The sequence below is a fragment of the Ictidomys tridecemlineatus genome, chromosome 12 (assembly GCF_052094955.1).
Source record: "Ictidomys tridecemlineatus isolate mIctTri1 chromosome 12, mIctTri1.hap1, whole genome shotgun sequence".
NCBI classification, from domain to species: Eukaryota; Metazoa; Chordata; class Mammalia; order Rodentia; family Sciuridae; genus Ictidomys; species Ictidomys tridecemlineatus.
Window position 1 is genome coordinate 63080492 of NC_135488.1, and position 18458 is coordinate 63098949.

Below are 18458 nucleotides of genomic sequence, written 5' to 3' on the forward strand. Positions count from 1 at the left end.
AGCCTCCTTACTGTCTGCCTCTGGCTGTACTTGTAGCCAACAGGACCCAAAATAATCCCTTCTCATTCAAATCTGCAGACATTTTGAGGGCCACACTCATAGAACAGAGATCCGCTGGGCAGCCCACTGAGCAGGGCAGGAAACAGGAGCCAGGATCAGGCAGACCAGAGTTTGGGGCAAATTCTCTGCCTAATTCAGCCCTAAACACCCAACCAGACCAAAAGGCAAGCAGAAAATTTAGCTCACCTTCCTATTGAGCCATCTGAAATGTCCATCTGGGTTTCCCCAGCCAGGAGAGGGTCCTCCTGAGACCCATACAGACACAGGACAAGCCACCCACCCATCCATCCATCCATCCATCTATCCATCCATCTATCCATCCATCCATCTGTCCATTCACCCATCCATACAGACTTTCACTGAAGACCTCCTCTAAGGCAGGCCCCATGCTGGGCACGGAGGATACAGAGAGGAAGGTACCCCAGTCACTGTCCTGAGCTTAGTCCAAGGAAGATGCTGACCTTTAGGGATCTAGGGCAAGTTCAGTAACTGAGATCTTCCAGGCAAAGGGGAGGAGCCAGGGAAGACTCCTCAAGAGAGATGACCACACCGGCGTTGAACCTTCAAGACCAACCAGGAGCTGAGCAAGACGGCAGAGGCCAAGGTTACCTGAGCAGAAAGATTGGCAGCTCGGGGCCCTGGGGAGCCCTGGAGGCTGGGGAGACAGAGAGCTCGGGGCTTCTGATGTCCTCTTAGCACTAGGAAACTACAGAGCAAGACCTTAACTGACCCCAGAGATGTTCCCCTAGAAGTGGCAGAAAGATGAACGAATGAGAAAGGGGGAAACAGCCCTCAGTGACCCAGGGAAGCCCTGCAGATGTGACCTGAGGATCCTCAGCCCCACCCACACCCAAGTTGGTCTCTTGCTCTCCAAGCTGATATTTGATAGTTTAAAGGACCCGGACCTCTCTGAAGCGCCACCCCACCCTAAGCACATCTGCAGCTGGGGGCCTGAGGACACAAGCTATCTACACGGGGGGGGGGGGGGGGGGGAAGATTCACGCAGCCTGGAAGCTCTGGGAGCCCGAGGGTGTCAGAGATGTCATGCAATATGTGGCCAGCATCATGTGGAGCCCAGAGAAGAGGGTGACAATGTGACGGTCAGCAAGTTCATGGCCTCTGCCCCCAGTTGCAGGAAAAGACTGGGTGGCCTCAGCTCTGTAGGATCCAGAGCCCCTCTAAACCCCAGGTACAGAGAGTGCCCTCCCTCTCAGGTTAAAGATGTCACAGACCTTGGGCTGTGTCATTTAGCATTGCGTCTAAGTCACCAGCAGGCCCTAGGTAGCTGAATAGAGCAAAGGATCGCTCTGACTTCCTCAGAGTCAAAGACCCTTAAAATAATGTCCCTCTCCTGCCCCTCTTCCTTCCTGTCCCTGGTGGAGGGGAACAAGGTAAGATGCATCACTAGTTTGGAGGTACCTCCAAGGGGCCACCAAGCACCAGCCCATGGAAGAATCCTCCTCCCAAGAAGAGGTCTGTCCAGGGGAGGGTGATGGGGCTAGAGTACCCAAGACCGCCCAGCCCTCCGTCCCTACCTTCCTTCTCCTTCATGTCTCTCCACTCTGATTTACTGAGTCATCTCCAGGGGCAAACCCTCAACATGGCCCCAAAGGTATAAGGCGCCAGCTTCCAGGAAAACGAATTGAGTCTTTTCCCTGAAGACCACAACTTCCTCCCCTTCAAAGACTGAAAGCCCACATCTAGGTCCCTCCACCAGGCAGTGACCAGCCACCAGCGTGCAGAGGGGGACATTCTCTAATGGCTGTGTGACAATAAAGCACGGATAGCAGGAGCAAGAAGAGATGGGGAAGAGGAGTGGAGGGGGCGGGGAAATCCAGGCCAGCCGCTGGGGAGGGGAGTTGGCCTCTGTCCCATGGGGCCCTGCGCCCACCCTACCTGGACGGGGATGAGGGGTTCCTTGTCATCGATGTCAATGAGCACATCTTCTCCAGGACTGAGTAAGCTCACGTCATCTGCAGGTAGAACCGTGTCCAGTGAGGGACTCGGCCGGGGAGCTCAGACAAGACCCCTCGGTCTCTCCACTTCCTCACCTCTCAGTTCTCCCCACTCCTCTTCGCCCTGTCTCCCAGTTCTCTCTCTTAGCTCTCCTCGAATTCCCACCCCCACCATCATCCCCCAACATCTCCTCCCTCGTCACCTCTTCCCTCGACTGACCTCCATGTGGACCCATCCCTCCTCAGCTCCAGGAGGTCCCCACCTCTGGTCTAGCTGACCCGAAGCCACTTCTCACCCAGGCCCCCCAAAGAGATAAGCTTCAGGACGCCTCTCAGCTGGGAGGTGCTGCCTGCCCTGCCCCTCTGCCCTGGCCCCTCCAGGCCACGATCCTGCCCCCTACCTGGGCCGCCCTGTGGGGACGGACTCTCGGGTGAGTAGGGGTCACACAGGAAGCTCTCCAGGGAACGGATGGTGCACTGGCCCACCACAGGCCGGCGACCAAACTGGCGGTTATCAATGACCTTCACCACGATGGGGGGACAGTAGAGTTCCTCCCTGGGCAGCATCTAGGTGGAGGAGACGGAGAGCTCGGATACCAGCCGGAGCCCATCTCTGGGGAGTCTCGGGGAAAGAAGGGAGGGCCCTTCACAGCAGGCCCGGGGAACTGGAAAGGACCACAGGCAATCCCCAATCGCCAGAAATCCAATATGGCGGATGGCAGAAACCCAGGAGCTGGCCAAGGAAGCAGAAGCCACACACCTTGCTCTCGAGTGCTTATGTGGAGGCTGGCTTCCCCGGATAGCTTTACCTTCCAAATACACCCAGCTCAGCCTGCAGCTCAGCAAGGCTACTTACCCTCCCCGAATGCGCGTTGGCCGGGGAGAGGGAGAGGGGAGTTGGCCCAGGACTCCACATTTCTTGCAGACAGTCCCCCCCAAGTGGATGCTCTAGAGTTGGCTTGCAGACCCAGATCCTTCTCCCCCACCCCCAAAGCACTTTGAACACAACTTGAAATAATTTATATGCTCTCCTTCAGTGGCGGCTTTGGCTCCGCCGAGAGGAGGCTCCTGTTGACAGCCACTGGGCCTGGAATTCCTATAGCGCTTTCATCTCGCAGGCCGTTTTCCTAGGCCCAGGCAGCACAGGGAGCTGGAGAGGGCTGGGGGACGGAGGTCCGAGGAGCAAGCACCTCTCACCGGCCCAGGCCAGGCCAGGGTCAGGGTCAGGGCAGCTTGGGAGGAGGCACTGGGGGGGTCAGAGCCCTGGCAGGTCCCCGAGGGGAGCTCCAGAGACCGTCACCTGCCCTGGAAGGAAAACCAGCCGCTCCTAGAAGCTTCTGCTAATCCAGGATTGGGTGGGAGGGAGGAGGCCAGCCCCATTTGTCTGCTCTAAGGACGAGATCTTCTAGTGAGGAGAGAAGGAGCGTTTTCCCCATTTTCAGAGGACAGTGAGGCAGAGAGATGACCTGAGCCCCCAGGGATCCCGCAGGGAGCCAAAGCTCCACCCCTCGACTGCCTGAGGCCAGGAGGACCCTCGAGCACCCAGGACTCTGGGAGGGGCCAGAGTGGGGCTCACCACTTCCATGAAGAGGGTGCAAACATCAAAATTGGGGTTCTTCCGGAGGTTCCGGATGACACAGGACTGCACCGCCTGGCCCCCGCACTCCACCACGAGGCTGGGGGAGGACACACTGGCCAGCTGGTAGCTCTTCATGTTCCGCAGACCCCAGGCCAGGATCTAGGGACAGACAGAGGGGATGGCTGGGAAGGCCCAGGCCCTGGGGAAGACCGGGGCCAGGAAGGCAGAGGGCCAGGCTGCCCCCCGCCCCCGCCCCCGCCCCGGGCCAGGCTCACCTCAATGGCCGTGCGCTGGAGGAGCGGCTTGATGTTCTGGGGAACCACGTAGATGTTGGCCTCCCTCTGGGGTGGCGGGTAGGGCAAGTCTGTGTCCTCGGACTGCAGGGGTCAGCGAGTGGACAAAGGCGGAGAAGACCAAGCCAAAGATGTAAGAAAGGAAGAAAAAAATGATGTGTTTGGGGAGACACAGAACAGAGACCCAGACGCAGACGTAGGTGCAGGCAGGCAGAAGTGGGGGAGCTGTCAGCCTCTGCAAGGCACCACCCTTTCCAGGATCACCAAACGCCATCCCCCAGGTTCAGGTCACCCCATTTCAAGTGAATAACAAGCTTCACCTCCTCCCATGTTGCAGGCTCTGGTGACCAAGAGCAGCCCGAGGTCTCCCTGTCCCCAACATGCACGATGCACATGGGGCTTGCTTCAACCCAGAGCATCCACGTGCCTCCCTCTATCCTGCTTCTCCTGCCCCCTGGCTCAGACCCAACTGGGTTCCCATCCCGCAAACCCACATCCACACCCAGACACCTTCCAGCCCCAAACCTGATCTCTCACGCCTGTCCCCCATGAGGACAGAACACTGTATACCAGAAGAGCAGAGCAATCGATAAAAGAGAAAAGGAGACACATGTTCATTATGTCTGGAACACATGAGCTCTCCCTAGGACTACTGGTGACACCTTTGTGACCATTAGAGTAAGATATCCCTTTCTCAAGACAATCTGCTTCATATCAAAAAACTGTCATATTTTAAAAGTTTATTAGGACAAGACACTTTACTGCCACCTACTGGAAAATTTTTATTAAAAAAATATAAATTTATGATGTTTGTGTTAGAAATTGCACCCCCTTAGACACAGTTGCCCTTGTACAGTGCACAACCTGCCCATCCATACATGGAGGCCATAACATTCAGGAAAGGTTGACTAGAATTAAAAGGGCTGTGCTGAACGTTTTACAGAGCTGGCTTCCTGTAATCTCATTTAATCAACCATGGAATCATTAGAGTCATTTTCCAAGTAACGAGCTTTGGGTTTCTTCCGAAAGGATAACACATGCATCTACAGATGCTCTGTCATAGATGGTGAGAGAAGCTGAAACAGAAAAAAATACCAGCTTCCTCCCGCCTTCATGAAACCTCGCAGCCAACCCAAGCCATCCTTTCTGTCCAAGGACACTCAGATGATGCCAGGCTTCTCTGACCTGTAGCAGTAGTAACAAGCTCTGTTCTAGAATCCGACAGACCTGGACTCCAGTTCCAGCACTGCCATTGCCTAACCGTTTGACCTTGGGCAAATCACCCAACCTCAGTGACTCAGGATCCTCCTAAAGATCAGGGATAGCAATATTCTTGTGAGTTGCTCTGAGAATTACACGAGACAATAAATGTAAAGAGTACCTGGCACACAGAAGGTGCTTAATAAATGGTTGTGACCGTAATTATTTCTACAGTTGTCAGTACCATTGTTTTTACCATCAATACCGGTCTTGCTCTTCCCAGGATGACTTAAGGACCGCAGGGCCACCAGAAGCATTAAAATGCCACAGCAATGCTGGCATTGTAAGCAGGGACGCCTCAGTTTCCTCCCCCACCCACATTCTGACTGGCTGAAGAGGGCTGATGTCCAGGGCTGCACATCACGTTCCTGCCTGCTTGGCCACTGCAGTAGCCTGGATGCTTGGGCCACCCCTCGTGTGATGCCCACGGTGGCACTCCAAGGCCACCAGCTACAGGTGGCTGTGAACCGGGGTGGCCTCTCTAAAGGAAGGCTGTACTTCGAGGCTCACTCATAGCCTGATGGTGGCCTCTCCTGGCTGATGCTCGGCTCACTGTGGGGCCAAGATAAAATAGGGACAAAGGGACCAAGGAGGGAACAGCCCTGAGCTCCCTGAGAAGGACAACCCGTCAATACATTTCCCTGAGAAGGACAACCCGTCAATACTTTCCTCTCCCTCATTCCCCGACTCCATCTTTCCAGCCCCCAGAGCTCCGTGGTGAGGACGTCCTCGCCATGTGCAGAAGATGGGAACCTGCCCTGGCAGGTTAAGACCACAGCCCTGGCAGGTTAAGCGCTAGTACCGTGTGCAGCAGGCCCTGGAGGAAGAAGGCAGGAGCGCACAGCTACGGGGCGCAGGCCCAGCGGGAGGCAGGAGGAGGAAGCAGAAACAGAGGTTAGAGGTGTGTCCATCAGCAGATCCCTGTGCCAGGCACCAGACACATCCACGGCCACCTCCAGCCACATCCTGTCCCCAGGGATCCCAGGACATTCTGGCCCCAGGCTGGTTCCACCACCTCCTTGGGATCCCACCTCTGTCCCACCCACTCCACCACAGAAGCTGCCACCACACTGTCCCCCCAGCGCCATGGGTGTCACACCTTGGCTCCTGGAGCTCTTCCTGCCCCGACCCATCTCTCTGGAATCCATCCACGCCCTCCCCTCTATGGGCCTTCTCCCGCCTCCTCCTCTCCTTCCTCTCTTCTCCCTTCCTGTCCCCACCCAGGGCCTTCCCTCCCTCCCTGCCCAGAGCCTTCGGCTTCCCCCCAGCACCCCATCCTGGAAACTTCTCTCTCCAAAGTCAACCATCACCTCCTAGAAGCTCAGCCCAAAGTTCACCCGTGGGTTCCCACCTCTCACCCTCCACAGCATCTGCCCAGCGGACCCCTCTGCTTCCTAAAGCCACCCCTCTGGTTCCACACTGCGGTCCCTCCTGCCCTCTGATGCTAAGTCTCCCCCCGGGCAGCCTCCCCCGCTTCCTCCACCAGCTCTGAAATGCCAGGGCTCCTGGGTTTTCTGTTCCCGCTCGTCTCTTCTCAGCTCCATTCCTAGGATCTTTCTGCTCCGTTCATCCACGCACCTGACGGGCCGCTGACACTGAACTTGTCCAATACTAGACTCTGCTTTCTCCCTTTCAATGCCATCTCAGAAACTGGCCCCCACAGCCATCTAGACAACCAAGCCAAAAAAAAAAAAAAAAAAGTGCCACCCTGGGTTTCTCCTCCCCTCATCCCTAATCTCTCTCACACCCACCCTGTCTTCTTCCTGGACTCAACCCAGCACCCTCTCTCTTGGACTCACTACCATCCAGAGTGGTCTCTGTGCATGTGAGTTGGCACACCCACTCCCCCCAAAAGTGCACATGAGCTTTGCAGCCAGTCCAGGTTTCCAAAAAATGCCACCCTCTGCTTACACTCCCGAAATCCCCCACCCTGGCAGGAATAATGCGAATTTTGTTAATGAGGCCTCCAAGGAGGCTCCCCGTTCCTGCTGACTTCTCTGATCACATCTCTCACCAGATAAATTTCCCCTCCAGGAGCCCCAATATTGATGAGCCACCTCCCAGAACGTGCCGACCCCCACCCTTCTGAGCTCTGGCAGGTAGCCAGAGGCACCAGGCTCTCCTTAACTTGGAGGCTTGGAACTCACCGGACCCTGGGTCTGGAATGAGCTTCTAGCCACTTCATCTGGTGCCCTGATCTGTTTGGACTTCAGATGTCCATTTAAACCTTCTCTCTGCCCTGAGCATAAGCCAAAGCACCCTCGGGGCTCCCACAGCCCAGAGTCCCACTGAAAGACACATCTCTCCCTCTGCACACCATTCTACGTATTCCCTGGTGAAACCGGCAATTCTGTACCACTGGGACCACAGCTAAATCCCCCACCTAATAAATGAATGATTATGGGTAGATTACTGAAGGAAGGGAGGGAAGAAGGGCAGACAGAGGGAAGAGTGCAGGAAGAGATGATAAAGAAATGATTCCAACACACACCTTCTCTCCTTCCCAGCAATCCTATCTGCTCTAGCCAGGCCCTGGGGTCCCCGCCCAGCCCTGCCTCCCCTGTCTGCTCACTGCTGTCTGTCTGCATGGGTCTGCTCATCTGCCCAAATCTCACACAGCTTTCAAAGCCTAGGTCAAGTTCTCCAGGCACCCAGAAATCTCCGGAAACTTCCCATAACCCTACTCTCTGACATCTTTCAATCCTCAATGACCCGGGCCCCACCCACAGTTCGCAGGATCCTAACCATTCCCTGATCAGCTCACCATGGAAGTGTGAGAAATAAAGTTGGTGGTCCACTTTCAGAATATTTAACCTTGACTGGATCCAACTGTGGCCATTTAATGAGAGCCCATCCCTTTGCCCACCCCAGTTTTAACATGATAACTCCAAGCTCCTCCCATCAGGGCAAGGGGCAGTGCTGCAGGAGGGATAAAGGCGGGGCCTGGCTGCCCAGGGGTGCTTGCTAGCCTCACGTTGGCCTTGCCCACCCACTTCCAAGGTGTTCCACTTTCCATTCGTGCAGCACCTCAGAGTTTCTAACAGGAGTCCTGAGCCCAGGCAGAGACAGCTCCTGAGCACCCCCTTTCTCATCTTCTCAGAGAAGGTGCTGTGACCCTTATCAGAAATGGAGGCCCTGTCAGCATGGCCAGGCAGGGGCGGGGTGCAAACTACAAGCGCAACTGGGACATCCCGACTCACTGTCCTATGGGTGACGGGGACTCCAAGGACAGCCATACCACATAAGCCAATTAGAGGGAGCCAGCCCCTTTCTGGTGTACCCTGAAGGCAGGGCAGCCAGACCTGCAGCAGCTACAGGGGTGGGCTGAACGGGCGGGAAGGGTGTCCACCAAGTCGGCTCAGATCAAGAGGACCTCCGGGACAGCGAGGCTCTCCCCACAGAGCTGAAGCCACCCGGAGGCCTGTCCAGGTGGTACCGCAGTGGACAGGTGCTTCTTGCTGGGACAGAGTAGACCGGGACAAGCCTCTCCAGTCACCTAGCTGCCCCATCACCAGAAGCCTGTAGACCCCACCTTGCCCAGTGGGAGAGAGTCAGGGGACCCTCTGGACATCACATCCCTGTTCCTCGGGGAGCTCCAGGCAGGGGGCAGCCAGGCAGGCTGGGAGGGCTCCATTGTCTGCCGGCCCCACCCAGCTCGTTAGGAGCAACATGCTGCTCTAATTACACTTCCCAGGAAAAACAGTGTTTCAAATTAAGGCCTTGGGGGAGGAAGAGGGGGATGGGGGACCACTGGGCTTATTTTCCTGATGGCAAAACATCAAATTCTTCCTTTTAGTGGATGTAGGGGTGCAGGAGGGTACCTCCAGTACATCTCAGAATGAGAGTCCCACACCTTGTCTCCTGGATTGGGACGGGCACATGGGGTGACATCTGGATGGCCCCTGAGCCAGCCATGAAAACAGTCACAGAGCATGTGATCCCTCCTACGCGGGCGTCCCTGCCACGGAGCCCCGCACGGCACGGTCAGTACCCCAAGCCCTGGGGGGTCCACATCCTAAGGGCCCTGGTTAGAAAGGAGCCCACCAGCACCTCTCCTGCCCAACGTGTGCGCTTGTTCTCACAAGTGCCCACATGTACACACGCTCGCGCACGTGCATGCACACACTCTCCAGTTCTCAGGAAATCTGAAATTGCGTTTCTTTGAACTCCTTCCCCCTGGCAGTGCCGACCGCCTTTGTTCTCCGGACAAAAAGAAAAAGAAGCAGAGGAGGGCTCAGAGGAGGCGGGAGAAGGAGGGAGGCGGCCAGGGAGCACACAGAGCAGGGCGAAGCCCAGGGAGGGTGGGAAGAGGCTCAGAGAGAGGGAAAGACAGACAGAAAGGCCCTGAGGACCATGGACCTCTACACGCCCTCTGAGACTCCAGCCTCCAGTGCACAGGGCAAGGATCTACTTCCCCAAGAGAGGCCTTCACACAGGCACCCAGCCTGCCAGAAGGGAAATTTGTCACCCCAGGCAGTGACACAGCCCCAGCCCCAGCCCCAGGCACTGCTGCCTACACCCGCTCCCTGGCCCTTTCTGCCGATTCCTGCTTCAAACACTAGCTTGGTGTCACCTCTTCCAGTGAGCCAGCCCCGCTGTCCTGCTCTGGGAGCCTGCAACTCCGGCAAACAGCAGAGCATCTAACTCATAGGCCCGTGTGGATCTTTGCCTCTGCCCGCCCTGGCACAGACGTTCTCCCCACAGGAGGGGCCATCCAGAGTCCCGGCCCCATCTGCTCCTCCAGCCCCCTCTAGTCTGGTCCCCCATGACGGTGACTATCTCAGAAGCCTCCTTCCTCGCTGGTTTCTCCCCCAGGCCCTCCCTCCCCAACACGCACCATGCAGTCAGACAACTTCTAACACCCCCGATCTGCCCTCCCCACCCTCAGACTTTCCAGGGCTTCGGGAAGGCTCAAGTAGTCCCCAAAGGGATGAGGCGAAGGCCTGGGAGGGAGTGGATGGGGGTCAATGGCAGGGGCTTGGCCACAGCACGGAAGACAGAAGAATACCACTAGGGCCTTGGACTCCCTGCAGGACCAACCCAGCAGCAGCCCTGACCTGCCCCCTCCCACCTCTGGGGAGCAGGAAGACTAAATAGGACCCTCATTGTGGCATGAAGCTTGGCCTTGGAGCGAGTGGAAGTAGACTGAGCTATGGGGGTGGGGATCATCTGGAGGCTTGTTCCCTGGACACTCCATTCATTAGATCAGACCTCAGGCCTTTGAACCTGCTGGCTCAGTCCAGCCCTGTGCCCAGCAGACCCCAGGACTTGTTCTCCCCTGGCTCTGCTGACCCACAGGAGGCCTCAGCCTGTGGCCTGGCTGGCCCTGCAGCAGGACACTTGGCCCTCTGAAGGATCTGGACCAAAAGCTACAGTTTTGATTTGCTTCCTGACAACCAGACCGCAGTTGGATCCCTGTGCTTAGAATCTGAGCCTTTACTGCTCTATATGACAAATCCAGTTATGAAGGATTCTAATTTTTTTTTTTAATAACTCATCCCTGGGCTGGGTCTTCTTCAGAGGAGGCTGTGGGTTTTGGCCACAGAGTGCTCTCAATCAAGAGCGAGGGCTCCGTGCTGCTTCCCTGGACCGGGCTCTGCGTCCCTTTCCAAATCGGCAGTCTTTCGCAACTGCAGCCAGAAGCTGGAGGCCGCCTGTCAGGCGCAATCACGGCCAGCTCACTTGGCGGACCCCACCTCAGTCTGGGAGTGAAGGAAGTGAGGTAAGGGGCACGGGGCCTGCAGATCCCACATCCTGGTTCTGCGCTTCAAGTCTAAATTGCACTGAAAATGTCAAACGGTGTCCGCTCCCAGCCTGGGGATTCCCTGATGACAGGAAGTGGCTGCCCTTTTCCCAACTGGCCCTCTGACCAGGGCCCTCATTCCTGTCTCTCTATCCAAGACTCTGCTGCCCGCTCACTCATCATCATCCCCTGACCGATGCACAGGAGGCCGAAAGAGATCGTGCTTCTCACACCCAAGGACGTGGCTCTCTTCACGTAGCTGTAGCTCTAAACTTCTTCAAGCGCTAGGAGCCCACGTTCCATCCACCTCCTAAACTCCCATGCTGGTCCGTGGCCCCTTGGGCCAAAGTTGTGTTTCCACCTTGCTAAGTGCTGCACAGATGTCTGGCTAATGCTGCCTCCACCAGAGAGGCTTCCTTGACTATTCTGAGCCCTGCTGAACATTTCAGTCTTACCAACATGCCACCTGGTAGTCAACCAGCTAGAGCTTGAGTAGCCTGGGTAAGTCTGGCCCTCCCAAGAAGGCAGCAAGCCTCTGAGGTGACACACACCCAGGGACACTCCCCAGGCAGCCCTGGACCCACACAGAGCTTGAGGGATAAAGCCCAGATAGGTCCCCATGTGACAGGTGCCTATTGGCACTGGGAAGCTAGAAGACTCTGGGGCATGGACAGGGAGGCTGGACAGCTGGCCTTCACCTCCCTCTGTGTCTGCCCACTGGTCCCCAGCCACAGGCCACAGCTCCAGTCCGGCTCACCTCGTCCAGGATCCTTGATGTATCCTGCACCTGGACCACACCATCGAATGTTCCACATCCAGGAGATAGTGCATGAGGAAGAGGGAGGTAGAAGTCTCCATTAGTAACAAGGAGAGCTAGGCTGGGCCAGAAATCAGCACCCCAGACACCACCACCAAGAGGAGCCAATGAAAGGCCCCTCCCGGCAAGGGGAGAATGCCGTGCTCCCCAGCCACACCCTCCATGATGCCCGAGAAAGAAGATGCAATAGACCTGAGCCAGGGAGGGACATGTGGGAAAGACTCATGCCCAAGCCTAGAGCCCAGGCAGCTCCAGAAGTGACCGGAGAAGGGAATATGACAGACAGGTGGCAGAAGGACCTGGAACCCTATGAAGCAACCCCGGGAGGAAGTCGGGCCTGGGCCTTGGAGTCATTGATCCTGCAGGGCAAGTGGACCTGGGGGGCCAAGGAGGGCAACCTTGAGTCTCCAGGGCCGGCAGAATTGAGAGTCGGAGCTGGGAGAGGACAGAAAGGGAAACTAGCAAGAGTCGGGGGAGAAGCAGAGGGGTGGGGTGGCAGAGGTGGCCTCGTGCGGTAAAGACTGTCTGAACCTCAGGTGGACGGCTCACAGGGGCCAATGAGGTGTCTGAAAGGAGCCCGCACAGCTGCACCTGAGCCCGGTCTGGAACAGCATAAGGAACTGAATCTGTGTTTTCTCCCATGGCCTCCAGGACAGGGAAGGAGGGCAGGGACAAGGGGCTGAAGCTGCCATTGCTGGGAGAAAAACAGTGTCCCATGAGAAGAAAAAGTTGGAAAATCCAGTCTCAATCAGGGCTTCTGAAACTTGACGTGCATCAGAAGCTCCTGCAGGGCTGGGAAAGCAGAGGGTGCTGGGCCACGCCTCGAAGCTAGCATGAGGAGGACTCCAGGTGGGCAAAGGCTACATCGGGCCCTCACTTTCGGAATCATGGGGTTAAGTCAGTAGCCCCAGGAGCACACTAAAAGTCCCTGGGCACTGTTGGAAGGCACCAAGGCCAGGGCCGCACACCACAGGTTGCGTTCACACTTGGTCTGGAGTGGGATAGGAGGAGTGGGATAGGAGCCCTGATGAGCTTGAAAGCCCCAGGTGACTCTAGAGCACAGCCCAGCCAGGAGCCAGGCCTGGATGATCATGAGACCTCTGCAAGGTGGGAGTCTGTAATCCTCAGACCCGTCAAGGAGTAAGGGCTGGCAAGGCCCAGGCTGGGCGCGGAGACCTGGAGTACCCCAGCCCCGCCCACCCTGCCCTGGGGCCCCCCCAAGCCCTCCCCTGCTTAAGGAGCTTTTTCCCTGGGACTCCAGGCAAGGCAGTGTCGGAGCGGCTGACCACCCTCCCTAGAGCCAGAAGGGGGTTAAGACACAGGGAGGGTGGAGCTTAGCTGAAAGAAGGAAAGAGAAGAACAAGGCTTACCTCAAAGCCAGGAATATGGTAGATGGCCGGCTAGGGTGAAGAGAAAGAGGGCATCGATTATGCGCTTGTCACCCAAAGACCTCAGCCCCCTCCTTTCTGCCCCAGCCCAGCAAAACATGAAAATGACCACCAGGGAATGTGCCGGGGATCAGACAGGGCAGGGGGCTGCAGACCCCGTTTCCTGGGAGAGGGAGGGGTGCAGGGGAAGCTAAGTGTCCCCTCCAGACACGTCACCCAGAGCAGCCCTCCTTTCAGCTTACACGTGGGGGTTCACGTGATGCCAAGAATCAAGCTGAAGGCAGAGCTCAAAGCCAAGCCTCTTGTTTTACAGAAGGGATGTGGCCACCCAGGGCCACACGACTAGGACATGGCGGGGCCAGCACTGGAACAAGGATCCTGCCCTTGCCTGTCCCATCACAGTGGTTAAGACCCCACCACCAGACCACAGAGGCCCTCCTCCTAGAGGCCACATCAGGATATGACCCAGGGCAGAATAAGTCCAGGGATGAGAGGACTCAGACATTCTACCCCAGTGATGATGGAGTCCTGATCTGGGGTTCAGAAAAGATGGGCAAAATGGATCTCACTAGGAGACCTGATTTTCAGAAGAGATTGCCCAGAATCACACTGGGCACCGGCAGCAAATGGGGGGATCCTGGCAGCCCTGCCCTCCCCACCCCACCAGGTACCCTTCCTGGGTCTGGATGCGGCCCAGCCTCACCTTCTCTCTCTGGATGAGCTCAAAAGATGCCAGCAGCTCCCCTGCCGGCTGGCTGCCCCTCATCAGTGGGAACCAGGCCAGCCGGGGCATCCTTTCCAGGCTGGGTTGACATATGCAGCGACCCATGAACTCATCTGCACCCTAGACCAGGTGTGGAGGGAGAAGGGTCAGTATCCCCCCAGCTCAGGATTCAGAGTGGCCTCCAAAAATCAGTAGGCCTGAAACCTGCCTCCAGACCAGAGAGACAGTCTCCCCACATTTCTCTAATGCCCGCAGCCATGTGAGTGACATTCCCAGGGACTTTGGTTATGTCCTAACTGTTCACTTTCATCCTTAATTTTTCCTGCTTTAAAATGGAAAAACTCTGACCATGCTCATCAAATTATGTTCCCAAAATAATGTTTTCATTTGATAATCCCTTTGCCCAGGTACCTTCCTCAGCTCCCTGCTGTCCAGAGGACAGAGTCCAAACCCTCCTCTGGCACCGAAGGCCCCCTCACTGCCACCTGACACCTCTCTTTCCCTGCCTACACATCCTCTCCTCCTCCGGCCCAATGGCCTCAGCTGGCCTCTCCCTCTCCTGCCCTCACATGGCCACTTCCCCCAGTGCTGCTGGCCTTTCCCCTTGTCAGCCACCGCACGGAGACTGTGCATCACACACAGGCCTGGCCAAGTCCAGCAAGGGCAGTGGGCAGAACCTGGGTCTCCGCCAGATGGTGGTGTGGCCTCCCAAGTCCTCGTGCCTTGCCCAGAGCAGGGACAGACCCAGAGCAAAAACTGGGAGGGCACGCTAACTGCAGCCATACCACTGCAGGGGACCTCGATGTCCCCAAGAGCCATCCTGGAATGGCCACCAGCTCCATATAAATGCCCACACCAGCAGGTGACAGTCTGGCACCAATTACTGAGCGTGAACTGCAGCAGCTACAGCACTGGAAGGGGTCCCGAGGCTGCTCTGGGCCAGGTGTTACCCGTTCAGCTGCTGAGAGCTAGAGATGGGGTGGGACTGGTGGAGGGCTAGGCAGGCGGGAATGCAGGAGCTCCAGGCAGCAGTCATTTGCTAGATGCTAGCCCACAGGGAGGGAAAGGACTCCAAGCAACACGTTAAGAAGAAGAGGGCGGATGGTTTGGGCAAAGGGGCCCCAGCCTAGGTTGGGGGTGGCAGTGGGATGAGAGGGGAGAGAGCAGCATTTCAGAGATATTTCCAGAAAGTGTTACCATGACGGGGTGTGGGCGCACAGGCCCACAGAGAACTCTGGCACATCCTGGGCACCTCCCGGCCCACCCTCACCTGCACCCTTCTCCACACAGTCCCAGCTAGGCTCCCTCCGGCTGCTCATTCCCCAGGGCCCTCGATCTTCCCCCCAGAGTTCCCAGGTAGGGTTCCCAGCCCAGGCCCACGTTGCCACTGCCAGCTGACCCACACACACATATCTGGTGGGGACCCTAAACAGCCCTTCCCCAGGTCCCTGGCATCCAAGTTGTGGCAACTTTTACTGGAAACATCTTCCAAACCCTGCCCCCGCCATCCCTCTCCTTGCCCCTACCCAGGCGGGGCCTCTTTGCCACACCCTGGTCATCTCTTCCAGGAGCATCAACTTCTTAAAATGTGGCTCTGACCCCATCACCAACCCCCCACTCTGTTTCCTAACTCGCACTCCCTTCCCCCTGCCAGCCTGCCCACCCCTCCCCTTGCAGCCCCCCATTCACCCCCACACTATGCTGCAGTGCCCCTCAGCCTCCCCCACCAACCCCGGACCCCATTTCCTTCCGGCCCTTTGTCCTCCCCAACAGCCTTCCCTGATGTTCCAGCCTGGCTCCATCCCTCCCTCCTTGGAACCTTCCAGAGCTGCCTTTCCAATACTGGAGCATTAGCCACCTGCAGCTATTTAAATTCACATTTTAATTCTTTAAAACACAATGAAATTTAAAACTCAAGTTTCTGGGTTGGTACTAGCCACATTTCAAGTGCTCCCTAGCCACATGCAGCTAGTGGCTCCCACTCTGGACAGCACAGCTGGAGAGCACTTCCGTCATCACAGGAAGTCCTGTTGGACAGCTCCGTGCAGAGGTCCCTGCCTGTGCCACAGAGCTATATGGCACTCCGGGACATGCTCACTCACATACATAGAGGATCCTCTACTCTCTGGGTGAGTCTCAGCCTCAAATAAGGGACCACTCGTCTCCATAAAGCGAGTGTCTGATAAATGTCTGAAGAATCAGCAGCTTTTGATGGGGAAAGAGGCTATTCTTGGAATCACATAAATAAGGTAGAGACAGAGAAAACCCAGGCTCCTGACCACAGCCAAGTGCCCTTTCCAGATCTGTCCCCTCACTGTGCCACATTTGATTAGTAATATCTGCCACAGGGCACAGCACAGGTGCTAGCAATCCATTTTTAATTCCTCTTAAATAGTTTTAATTACTCCACTGCCTGAGGGGTCAGGGGAGCGGCCACCAGGCCCAGCCCTGGGGAGCACCCAGCTGGGTGGAAACCCAGAGCTCACAGCACAGCTCTCCCCGGGGCCCTGCAGCAGGTGGGCAGTGGGGGGCGAGCTGGGCACACTCACATAGGTGTCGTGGTCATAGAGCTCCACCACGATGCTGGGCGGCTGCTCAGCAATGCTGGCCGGCTCACCGAAGATCTCAATCTCGTAGAAGATAAGGGTCTGGTCCCAGGTGGGGTTCAGGGTGTTCTTTACGACCACTGTCTTCTGACTCTGGTGCAGGAAGGAGACGATCGCATAGGGATCTGTATGGGCCAAGTTGGGAAGAGAGACAGGACACGGCAGGGACCATGAGAGTCTCCTCTCAGGAGATGCCCAGGCCACAAAGCTGAAGCAGGGCTGTGGCCGCCACTCCAGAGCAATGTATTCACACTGGAACCCATTCTCCTCAGGGGCCTTTCCTGTTCAGGGGAGATCAGACTGGAGGAGGCGGGAGGTGATTCAGGAGACCAGTTACGAGGCTACGGCAATGACCCAGGCAGAGATGGTCCTGGCTTAGTGGGCGTGGACCTAAGAGCTGCTCTGCAGTGGGTCGTGTGAGCTCCTTGCTATCTCCAAACTCCTTTGCAGCCTGCCAGCCCTGGACGCACCAGTCTGGGACCTAGCCACTAGCCACTCTCTCTGCCCAGTCCCAAAGGCAAGTTTGTGTCACTGGAGCAGATTCTAGGACAGTGGTTCTCCCATGCAACCAGGCAACAGAATCTCCTGGAAGGTGCACAGAGATTGCTGAGTCCCACCCCACACTATGACACTGCAGATCTTTCCAGCAAGTTCCAAGGTGATATTGACCCTGCCTTAAGGCCACACACGAGGGAGCAGGTCCTTTGGGACTACGCGTTACTTAAGAGGAGCACAAGGCCTAGAAGAAGGGGCTCTTCCAACTTGTCCTAATGGAATGGGAACTTGGGCTGAAGACTCATTTGTTACCATTTTGTAAGACTCCAAATGCCAAATGCTGAGGGCACTTGGACAGGAACGTCTGGGGACACAGGAGGCTGGAAGCTGATACTGAATGTCTGTGAGGACTTAGCCCAGTGCCCTCGTGGAAGCCCTATGCCCTTGGCGCCTTGCAGTGCCCTGCCGCTCTGAGCCCACAGGCCTGCCCCAGCACTGACACCCTGTGGGACCCCAAGAGAGCCTCAGTGACCTTAAAAGCAATGGTCTCTGCCTCACTGGGCTCAGAAGGGTGCAAGAATGTCCAAACAACCCTGAGGCTGGGATGAGGAAACAGTGAACCCCACCAAGAAGACATAAGATGACGGGCTCCTGGACCACAAGGAGACCAAGGGGTAAGTCAAGGCCACCGCATAGGACACAGCAGAGAGAGGGACTCTGCAGGTAGAAGAGGTGGGAAGGTGGGTGAGGAGCAGCAGGACTCCTATAAAGGGACCCAGAGAGCTGGGCCTAAGGGGGTGGGTGTTGCTCAAAGAACCCATCGTCAGGGGGAGGGGCATCTAAGTTACCAGGCAGAAGCCATGGGCACCCACTGGCTGCACAATGCTGGGTTTGGCCACAGGAGGGTGACCACTAGCCTGGGGCCAGCCTGTCACCTCCTGCACAGAAGCACAGCAGGGTCAGTCATGGGGAGTGTCCTGCAGGAAATTGGTGTTGAGTCCTGCTGTGGAGTCACAGAGGAACAGAAGGTTCTGGGGATAGAAGGAACGGCAGGGGGAGAGGCGGGGGCAAATGCCACCTCTTGCTGGTGGGAGCCTCCCTGGCATGGGGCTCCCCTTTCCACGCACTGGCCCTGGCAAGGCTGGCTGAGTCCTCTGCCCCTGGCAGGGCCCGTCGGCAGTGGCGGCGTCTGTGCATTTAATGAAACCGTCTGGCTGTGATACCATCAGCTCCAAGCTCGGCAGAGAACCTCTCCCAGTTCCAGTAAGGGAAGGAGGGTGCGTTCCCATAAATAAAACCATATTAGAGGGCCGGCGAAAAAGCCCCTTTTGTTCCCACCCCCCGTGCTTCCCCACGCTTTATTTTTATAAGCGTGCGGGCCCCAGACCGACCGCGTTTACACAAAGATCACAATTGCACATTGTGGCGGCCGTGCATGCCGTATTGGTGTTGGCAGCACCCCCCACGCCGGCCCCCGGAGCAGGCCAGCTCCCTCCAGCAGCCCCAGCAGCCCAGGCAATGAGCTCAGCCCTGGGGGG

At 57.0% G+C, this 18458-nt stretch overlaps 1 protein-coding gene across 20 annotated transcripts in view; it reads right to left on the minus strand.

Moving 5' to 3' along the window:
• Dysf (dysferlin) overlaps window positions 1–18458 on the minus strand; it is a 204689-nt gene that overhangs the window by 61939 nt on the left and 124292 nt on the right. For all 20 annotated transcript variants that reach the window (XM_078029034.1, XM_078029038.1, XM_005322138.5 and 17 more), the window contains 8 exons: window positions 16369–16550; window positions 13799–13939; window positions 13078–13107; window positions 11648–11677; window positions 3870–3971; window positions 3592–3753; window positions 2417–2582; window positions 1957–2033 (listed from right to left, as the gene is read on the minus strand). In XM_078029034.1, the coding sequence (XP_077885160.1) occupies window positions 1957–2033; window positions 2417–2582; window positions 3592–3753; window positions 3870–3971; window positions 11648–11677; window positions 13078–13107; window positions 13799–13939; window positions 16369–16550 (890 nt within the window). The remainder of the gene's footprint in view (window positions 1–1956; window positions 2034–2416; window positions 2583–3591; window positions 3754–3869; window positions 3972–11647; window positions 11678–13077; window positions 13108–13798; window positions 13940–16368; window positions 16551–18458) is intronic.